Source organism: Beta vulgaris, chromosome 7, assembly GCF_026745355.1.
Source record: "Beta vulgaris subsp. vulgaris cultivar EL10 chromosome 7, EL10.2, whole genome shotgun sequence".
Lineage (NCBI taxonomy): Eukaryota > Viridiplantae > Streptophyta > Magnoliopsida > Caryophyllales > Amaranthaceae > Beta > Beta vulgaris.
Genome location: NC_079208.1, coordinates 10,699,227 through 10,709,984, shown reverse-complemented (window position 1 = coordinate 10,709,984; position 10,758 = coordinate 10,699,227). Strand labels below are relative to the sequence as shown.

General features: G+C 33.6%; 1 protein-coding gene across 1 annotated transcript; it reads left to right on the top strand.

Annotated features, from left to right (window-relative positions):
* The first annotated feature begins 320 nt into the window (after nucleotides 1–320).
* Nucleotides 321–2,491, top strand: LOC104898671 (glutathione S-transferase). The gene is made up of 3 exons (XM_010685776.4): nucleotides 321–623; nucleotides 1,678–1,726; nucleotides 1,843–2,491. The coding sequence occupies exons 1-3, from the start codon at nucleotides 477–479 to the stop codon at nucleotides 2,286–2,288; spliced, it is 642 nt and encodes a 213-aa protein (XP_010684078.1). The 5' UTR covers nucleotides 321–476; the 3' UTR covers nucleotides 2,289–2,491.
* The last annotated feature ends 8,267 nt before the right edge of the window (nucleotides 2,492–10,758 follow it).

The following is a 10,758-nucleotide window of genomic DNA, read 5'->3' as shown; positions in this document are numbered from 1 at the left end:
ATCAAGGTTAATAGGACAGTGGTTAGCGAGAGCCATGCTTAGCTGTTGCGGCTAGGTAGGGTAATTCTTGTAACGTTTAGTTTTATTTTCCTATTGTTTGTACTTACTGAGTTACTGTCCAAAAAAAAAAAAAGTTTCCGCGAACCAAAGTCGAAGCCATCGCACATTCGCACGTCATTATAGACTCTTAGATGTAGTTTACCGAAGTCAAAGTCGACAATTCCCACCTACCATGCACTATTCAGTATGAAAACAAAAGTAGACATAATAAAGATAAGAGAGAGGAAGGCGGCCATTGCTTTGGTGGAGTATTTCTATTATTCTAGGAAGTAGTAGGACTATAGTTCTGAAACTATAAATACTTAGGATATATAGTTGAGTTTTCATCGGCAAATAATCTAAATCAAAACTGCATTTCGTTTCAACTCTTAAACTCCAATAATATTAATTAATTAAGTGATTACATAAATATAATCATGGGAATCAAGATTCATGGAATCCCTCACTCCGGAGCTACCCTCCGTGTATTGGCAGCTGCTGAAGAGAAGGAGCTCGATTTCGAGTTGGTACCCGTCGACTTGAAGTCCGGTGCTCACAAGCAACAACCTTTTCTTTCCCTTAACGTAAGTTGTGCTAATTAGCTACCAGCCTTAAAAAATGGATACTATGCGTGCGAAAACGTATAGAAAATTAAATTAATTGTTACTTATATATAATAATTAAAAAATTTTTTTAATTTTTTAATCATGTTATTCCACTAAATTATTGATTTTTAAAAATAATTTTAGTTGAGAGGGAAGTAAGGCTTATTTTGTAAATTTTCATTGTTTTCTTTTTGCTGTCTTTTCTAATTTTTTTTTATTAAATTGGTAGTTACATTTTTTTTATTTATTTTTTTATATCTTACCCCTGTTGTTATGTATAATAGAGATATTTCTGAAATTAGTGAGTTTTAACATAAAACTTATTTAATACTCTCCTGTTTTGTTTTATCGTTCTCGCTTAGAATCTTGATATTATTCATACTTAAAGAGAATCTTCTCAATTTTTTTCAATTTATAAGAAAAAATATAGTTATGTTAGATCTTGTTTGATTCGTCTCAATTAGTATATTATTAATATTCAATCGTTATAATTTTTACAATATATAATGAAAAGTATTTAAATTCAAAGATGTACATTGACAGATATGAATAGGAAAGTGAGAAAGATATAAAAAAAACAGAGGTAGACGATAATAATTTGTCTTAACGCTTTAACTTTCTTTGTAATAGTGGAGAAAGAAAACAAGCTCATAACAATAATGTTCATGGGGTCAATTTAAAAAAAAAAAATGTTCATGGGGTCAGGATCATGGAAAATTCTTGCAAAAAATATAGTTTTTCCTTTACCACTTTAGGCATATCATTGAGGCAAAGTGCTTGAACATTGAATCTCAAACGCATTAATTTATTTGGTAAATCCAAGTCCATGGTCTAGGATAGAGTGACAACGAAAAGTGCCCTAAAATAATAATGAATGGATTGGTAATATAAATTCCTGAAAAAAGTTAGAAGTATACGGGACATATAGACCGTTCATTATTACGAACAATAATGCTTATAGTGGTGATTTGAAAATGCTTGCCATCTAAGCAATATGTGATGTGGTGTGATTTTTGTTGATGTTTTTTTTCAGCCATTTGGTCAAATACCAGCTTTTGAAGACGGAGATGTTAAGCTTTTTGGTAAGTCACTATCTAATATGAATGATCAATAATCTACATCTATTAAAATTAGTTCTATACTTCTATGCAAATTATTTTCTCAATTGGGTAATAAAAGCATCATTTTTATTAATCAGAATCAAGGGCAATTACACAATACATAGCATACACCTATGAAAGCAACGGAACTTCTCTTATACACAAAGGAAAGCAAATGATAGATGTTGGCGTTTGGATGGAAGTCGAAGCACATCAATTCGATCCAGCAGCAAGTAAGTTGTTATGGGAGCTTATTTATAAGAGTTTTTTCGGCATCGAAATCGACAATGCTGTGGTCGAGGAGAACTCGGCGAAGTTAGCTAAGGTCCTTGATGTGTATGAAGCTCGTTTGGCAACTTCCAAGTACCTAGGTGGTGATTCTTTTACTTTGGCTGATCTTCATCACTTGCCTGCCTTGCATAATTTGAGCAATACAAAAGTGAAGCATTTGTTTGATGAACGCCCACATGTGAGTGCTTGGTGCAAGGATATCATGGCTAGGCCTGCTTGGGAAAAGGTCGTGGCTCTGTTGAAGCAAGCTTAAAGTAATACGGAGTATTAGCTTTGGTGTTGGCGTGTTGCAGTTTTTTTTTTTGTGTCTTTCAAGTTGAATATCATGCATGTTGATGGTTTACTTTTTATGAGGATTTGTTTGTGAAATGTACTTTTGCTTATGAATAATAATACCAGTAACCAAAGTCTGTTTTTGTTCCCTTATTAAATGAAGAGGTGAGTAATTTTTTTTTTTTTCAATGGCTACCTTGTTAATTAGGGTCTTTAATACACTTTTTTTTACATCATAAAATTTTCATATTAATTCGAGTAGTCCCATGATTAAAGTTTACTATATTTTTCCTCAAAACAAATATAAGAAAATTAAGCTATATGCTGAAAACGATACTTATCATTGTATAGGACAAGAAATTGTTATATAAAATTGCCTTAAAGTTGAAAATGTCGTGTTACATCTCTATTATAGATTTACATGCGGATGAAAATATAGTCATGTGTAGGGGTGCTTATCGAGCGAGCCGTGTCCGAATAGCACTGGGCTCGGCTCGAGCTCGTTTAACTTTTCGTGGGCTCGGCTCGGCTCGAGCTCGTGATTAGAATTTGCGGCTCGAGCTCGGCTCGTGAGCTCATTTAAGCTCAACTAGGGGTGTTAACGAGCCAAACCAAAACCGAACCTAACTAGGCTCGAGCTCGAGTTCGAAAATTCAACTCGGCTCGAGTTCGGATATAACTTCAAGGTTCAACCCTAAGCAAGTCTAAAGCCATAGTTCATTAGGCCTGAATGTTTAGTAGTTCAAAGGCCCAATCTTGTAAGTTCTATTGACTATCAATCTAAGAATAATATCAAACAATAATAGAATATCAAATAATAAAGCAGGAAAGAACACACCAGAAATTTTACGTGGAAATCCAAGAACTGGGAGAAAAACCACGAATCTGCACTAGGAATCGATGAATATTCAAGAAAGATTACAAAAGCACTCTAGAACTCTCTCTACAGCTTTTTCTCTATCAAATATGTGTTTAGAGATGATGAATAATCATAATCATAATTAGGGTTCTATTTATACCCTCATTAATAACAAAAAACCGGAAAAATTAGGACTTCGGCCTCGACACCCTGCGGGCGCGCTCGACACCCTGCGGGCGCGCTCGACACCCTGCGGGCGGACAGAACGCATCGCTGAAACTCGCCAGTTTCGTCAGTTCTTCGTAAAACCGTCATAACTTTCTCGATTCTCACCGGAATTGGACATATGACCTATCATTGGAAAGCTCTTGGAACAAGATATCACCTCCACTTTGAATCACCTCAAAATCATTTATAGATTGAAAGATATGTCCATTCAAAGTTAGCCTTATGTCCCAAATGACGTTTTCCTTCTACGCAACCTCATCTCCACACTCATACACCTCCATGAGTTCCATATACTACCATATACCCAACATAACTAACACTTGTTATTGCATAGTCAGGCAGTAGTAGCAGGCCAATGGTAGAGAGTTAGGGAGTGAAATGTTTCTTTTATAAAGCCTCTAACTCACACCCTCATCCTATTCCACCGATGTGGGACTCTAGAAAAACCAAATTTCTTTCTCACTTGCTTCCATCTTGCAACATTACTCCCCATTGTCCATGCGTGAATTCTGTATAGTAATTATTCTCACTTTCTCTTTCTCTCTCCTCTTTCTATTTCAAGTGTGATAATAAACAATCACACCTTAATGAAAATACCCCTTTTAATTATTTGTACTTTTTCTTTTTATCTTTCTTCTATTATATACCTTAGTTAATATCTTAAAAGAAATACTCAATATAATTTAAAAACTCGGCTCGAGCTCGAACATGACTTCAAGGTTCAACCCTAAGCAAGTCTAAGGTCATAGTTCATAAGGCCCGAACGTTTAGTAGTTCGAAAGCCCAATAACTAACACTTGTTATTGCATGGCCAAGAAACTAGTAGCAGGCCAATGGTAGAGAGTTAGGGAGTGAAAGGTTTCTTTTATAAAGCCTCTAACTCACACCCTCATCCTATTCCACCGATCTGGGACTCAAGAAAGCTAAATTTTTTTCTCACTTGCTTCCATCTTGGAACATTACTCCCCATTGTCCATGCGTGAATTCTCTTCAGTAATTATTCCCATTTTCTCTTTCTCTCTCCTCTTTCTATTTCAAGTGTGAGAATGATCAAACAATTACAGCTTAATGAAAATACCCTTTTTAATTGTTTTTACCTTTTCTTTTTATCTTTTTTCTATTATATATTAGTTAATATCTTAAAAGAAATACTTAATATAAATTTAATATATATAAATAATTTTTTAATATATAAATAATTTTTTAATATAAAATACTTTTTAGTATAAAATAATAAGCGAGCTGTTCACGAGCTTTACGAGCCGAGCTTTGCCTAGCTTGACTCCGCTCGGCTTGTTTGAGTCTCGAGCCGAGCTTTGACCGAGCCGAGTCCGACCTGCTCGTGAGCTTGTCAGGCTCATTATCACCCCTAGTCATGTGGGATCTTGTTAGATTCATCATAACATATATTTTATTAATATGTACTTTTTATAATTTTTACAAATACAAAACTAAAGATATATGTCCTCAAAGTTTTGCATTAACATGCTTGAAAAGTAGGGATGAGCACAACCGGGTACCCAGTAGAATTTCATAGACCCGGACCCAGTGGGTATTAAAAATCTGGAATTGGAATTAGAATTGGTCAAACCAGTTCCTAAATTTTTGGACCCAGACACGGACCCGGTGGGTACCAGGTCCAGAACTGGGTACCCAGTTGTAAGTTTAACAACATAATAAGATGAGTCAATTGAGCTATAAATTTTTTTAAAAAAAGTAAATGGGCCTAAAGGCCTACTAAGTACTAACTTTTTACTTAACATCTATTATCCTATTACCAATTCTATATGAGTATATGAAATAAACCAATTCTAAGTACAGGGTACCCGGACCTAGACCCGCTCGAACTGGGTACCCAGAGCTGGAACCGGTCAAACTGGGTACCCAACATGTACTGGGTCCGAAAAAATTCTACCCAGAATTGGAATCGGATGCAACTCGGTCCAATTTTTCGGACCCAGACCCGGACCTAGTTGGACCAGGACCGGGTCTGGGTCTAGGTACTCGGAATTTCTGCTTACCCCTATTGAAAAGTGTAAGTGTGTAGATTAAAATGAAACGGAGAAAGTATAAGCTAAGGGAGGAGGTGTGGTGTTCCCATGTGAAATGACTAGAATACCCTCTAATAAATTTAAACAACGTTTTTTTATAATAAATTTAAAATTAAGAATCAATGCAACTTGCCATATGGAATAAGTCAGAAATAAAATATGTTGTAACACCCCCAAAATCCATACTCGTCTTCCCCTGCTACGTCGCATCGACTTTGGGCGTGTTACCGCCGCGATGGAACGCAAGGCATAATAAGAGATAACGATAACTTAAAACATTGTCTCGAAAACTAAAATGCAGCGTAATTAAAATATAAATACAACTTAGGAATCATCAACGACCCCTTTCATTCAAACTACAAACCATTTATGTAAGTCCTAGAAAAACCAAAAATACTTATTTCAAAATGCTTTAAATGCAAATACCAAAGACTAGTCCCCGTATGCTCGATATCATGCAGCAGCACCAGCACACCTAGTCTACTCCCCATTGTAGCATCAATGGTTCATCACAGTTCAACAAACATATAGTAACACACAATCAGCTATGCTGAGTACGTAATGAGCCATTGAATACATATAAGCATAAATGATGCACACATGAACAATCTTAAGCATGATACTACGTTATGCTACATCCTTTAATCTTTATTTATTTGGCATCGAACGGGCACCTTCATCTTACTAGAATCATACGGGCTACTGAATCCTTAATAGAACTTGGTCTATTAGATGAAATGCAAATACGGTTTTGTTCCGTCTCACACCCATCACCTTAGTATGCATACCCCCAAGATCGAACGGAACCTTCCGCCTACTTGAGTTATCAAAAATATAAGGACACTACTGTCGTCACAGTAGGCCTGCGTAGGAGCGTAGGACAAGTCCACACTCCCCCCATTGTTCATCACTTGTAGGGAGTCCAGCTACAAGTTATTGCCATAATTCATTTTAATATTAACCATTCATTTCATAACCACATAGAGTCATTTACCTGTTCTCTTAGTTACAATGCTCAAATCGTATCTCTTGTAACACTCTTGTTACACTATGGATACATAGAATCATTATTTTCCTCTTAGTTACAATGCTCAATTCTATCTCTTGTAACACCTTGTTACACTATGGATAAGATTAATAATGCTCATGTTTATACTACGATAGATTTATGCATTCCAATGCAACATATCGATTTCAAATTACAAATGTCTAATCAAACAATCTCAATCAATCCAACGTTCCGTATCATGCTTCTAGGTTCCAATAGCATATATTGCAACCTAATCATGATACTAGTACGCGTACGTACCTTGTAACGAAGAAAGAGAAGAATAAGAGACAGAATAAGTGAAGCTTCCTTCAACGGAGGAGAGAGAAAATGTTAAAGAGTCTTGAACAGGTCTAGGGAAAATAATAACGTCGTCGTATGCGTCAACCATGAGAGATAAGAGTTTGGTGTGTAATTTACAGGAGAATCACGCGGAAAAAGAAACGCTAATTTTCACCTTGGCTTATATGTGGGTCGGCCACACGCGAAGTTTCTGGTGTGGTCGGTCGTATATAATAATTTGTGATTGTTTTTTAGTACACTAATTAACGAAGCTATTTTGATAATTTTATAATGGGCATAAAAAAAATTTATTTTATGAACGTCGGACATTAGCTCTTTTACAGGTCTGCCTAAGGCCCTGTGCAGGGTGAGCAGCTGCAAAGAGCCCCAAACTCTCATATTTATTTACATCTAGTACTTGAAGGTAATTTCTAAATTATGAAAATTTTGTTGTTTAGTTCTTTTTCATTTTGATAAATTTGAGATTCTTGGTTACTATTTTCTAGTTCAATTGGACACTTCTTGATAATGATTTATGTGGCTTCCTTAGTTTGTTGTATATTAAGATTACTTCTATTAGTTAGTTGTACATATCTCGTTGTAATCTCCTCTCTATCCTTTTAGTTTGTTGTAACTACTCCAAGTTTACAGTAATATTATGTAGCTTTTACTTCAAATACATTTAACTTTATAATGAAATTATCATCTTGTCTCTCCTTCATGATATTAGGTTGATAGGTTCACTGCCTCGCTGATATAGTTTTACTAGTTGATTGGTTTTATATCGGCTTTTTGGTTCATCTTCTTTGGCACTAATTGCATAATGAAATTTTAATTTTTGATATATATATAGGAAAAATGGAAACTAATAATCCCACCTTTGACACTTCTTCTGAAAAATGAAAACTAATATTATATATATATATATATATATATATATATATATATATATATATATATATATATAATCTTCTTTCTTATCGTTTGAAGCCTTATTTTTATTTAGCACAGGACTCCTAAATTATACGAGACGGCCTTGCTCTTTTATGCTTTTGAACTAACAATTTGGAGTTTGGACATTTGTTATTTTATAGTAAGAATCATAAATCAGCAATAACTAGAAAGAAAATTAGATGATTTATGTACTTCAAATAGTTGTTTTACCAGAACTAAAAAGACTATATATCATTGATTTGCTCCCTTCTTCTTTCATAAAGCAAAGTCTACTGTATAGCTAATTAGATCTATGCAGTTGTTGGCATACAAGATTCCTCCAACAGTTCAATCATTGGAACATCCGACACATTTTTCGTGAAACAAATCAAGTTGCTGATTGGATTGCTAACGTTGTTCATCCTATATATTATGTTTTCTACATTAATGATTAATTGTATCAACTTTGTTCTGCAAGATATCCTTGTAAATGATGAATTAGGAGTTCGATCTCCTCGTCCGAAGGGTCTCCTAATTATATTTTTCTTACCTAATTCAAAAAAAAAAAAAAAAAGAGGAGGGGGGTGTAAGAGGTGTTAGTTTCTGAACCAATATGGGGAACTAATCGAAAGTAATTCGCATCAAACATGATTATAACCGAGACTTGGTGACCCATAATTAGATCTAATAAAATTAACCTAACCCGAGACTTCAGTGGACCAAAAAGCGGAAACCTAAAATAGAATTAAGACTGAAAATCGTTCCACCTAAATCGAACGAATCAGGAAAATCCGAACTTGATACAACATGAAATGACCTTATTGACCTTTAGTTTTGAAGATGACAAAGTCATAGAAGGTGAGCTTATTGGTTCTAACTTTGTTGACAAGTTATGAATAATGCAGGTACTTTAGTTAAAGAGGATTTAAAGGATAATATGAGAAATATTGACCTTTAAGGAATATGTTTTAAGGAACTTCGAACATTAATGTGTTCTTAGGTCCAGTTTTTGCATACAGTTTCTGCTCAGTTCAGCTCACTTTAATTCTGTTCACTTCAACTTATTTTAGTTCAGCTCATTTTAGTTTAGCTTGTTTCAGTTCTAATGATAATAATAATAATAATAATAATAATAATAATAATAATAATGATAATAATAATAATTATAATAATAATAATAATAATAATAATAATAATAATAATAACAGTAATAATGATGATAATCATAGTAATGATGATAATCATAGTAATGATAATACTAATAATAATAATAATAATAATAATAATAATAATAATAATAATAATAATAATAATAATAATAATCCCTTCTTCTGTTTTTAATCTATGCACTTATCTTTTTAGTCCTTTTTTAAATCTACATACAATTGGTTTTCTATTATTGATAACTGATAACATACTAACATGTTGCATCTATATTCTCCTCTTGTTCCACCCATGGCATTCGCTTTTTATAATTTTAACCCATTTTTTAGTTTCTCTCTCTCCCTTTTATGTTTCTCTTTCATACTTTTAGATTTCTTCTTTGGTTCTTCTCAAAGTGAATAAATATGTAATTATTATTTTATTTTATTCTTACTATTGTAATAATAGTAATTATTTTTTAATTTTATTTGATGGTATTATGATTGATATTATTATACATTTATTATTAATTATAATTATTGTTTATTATTAATTATAATTAATATTAGTATTATATTTTTAACTCTATTATAGACTATGAGCCAACTCCTAATGAGTTTGATGTCAATGTAAAAGTCTAAAATACCCAGACTAACATAATATTAAATTACATTAATTCAAAATATAATGCAAATATTTTTAATCAATAAATTTTGCTACATATGCACATTATTATTTATTATTGTTTGCTGAATATTTGATATCAATCTTTATTTTATAAACCAACTCTTAGGAATTTTGGTGTCCATGTAAAAAGACAAAGTTACTTTCACTATATAGTAATTAAATTAATTTTTTTAAGACTGTTGGCAGTTTAGAAGCCCACTAGTAGATATTGTTCTCTATGGGTGTTATGCCACAAAATTTTACTTTTGTGCAAAATCGTAGTTCAATTAAAAATAAAAACAAAGCTAAATTGAGGTGTCCGCCCACCAATCCATCCTATGTAAGGAAGATTTTGTTGTTCTCAACTTTCAATATCGGATAGCCAAAATCTTAGGCACCTTCTTAACTAACGGATGAGAAAGTATTATCTATATTTCTTCTTAACCTACCCACATTCTTGTATAGACACTCTCTAAACTCTTTTTTTTTCTTTTGACAGGAAATATTAACCTTTTCCCATGATCTTTTCCCACCTTTTCAACCCATCTATAAGCTCATATATTCGTCTTGTTTGGCAATTGGCTGATAGCAATTGACTAATAGCTGATTATATTAGCATATTGTATTTGTTGTTTGTATAAAAGTGTTTGGTAAGTAGATGATAGCTAATTGTTACATAATTGTGTACATTGACTAATAAGGACATGTGAATAATATATTGTTGTACCTTTTCTTGTTTATTTATGTAATTTTCAACAACTTTAAGACATAAATATAATTAGCCTACTCATTTCCAAACCTCTAATGTCAAAAGGCTCCTCCCCCTAACTTTTTCGAATTTTTTCCATGAAAAATGTCAAATGGACTAATAATTCCTCCTATTAGCTGAACTTGAAATTAATTCCATGAATACCGTCCACGTAGAACTGCACGCAAGATATTTTATTTTCGGCAAAGCAAACCAATAGTTAGAGTAGCGGTTAAATTTAAGTTAAGTCGCCACTGTTGGTAGCGGTTTAAGACGTAAAATCGCTACTCAGGGTAGCGGTTTGTACCATGAATCAACACGGAGCGAAAAGGAGGAAACGCAAGCCACGTCAACTTGCTGCGTCCAGCGCACAGGTCGTGCGTGGATCACAGCTAGCCTGCGGCGATCAGCAAGCTTGCGCCTTGCGCAGTTGGGCTGGGCGCCACGCACGATTGTGTTTCCTGTTTTTCGCTTTGTGGTTCTGATTTGTAC

Bases quoted from the DNA above. Each gene is read 5' to 3' on its own strand.
- LOC104898671 (XM_010685776.4), top strand. From the start codon at position 477: ATGGGAATCAAGATTCATGGAATCCCTCACTCCGGAGCTACCCTCCGT. The intron at 624-1,677 runs GTAAGTTGTGCT...GTTTTTTTTCAG, and splicing joins AACCTTTTCTTTCCCTTAAC to CCATTTGGTCAAATACCAGC. The intron at 1,727-1,842 runs GTAAGTCACTAT...TTTATTAATCAG, and splicing joins CGGAGATGTTAAGCTTTTTG to AATCAAGGGCAATTACACAA.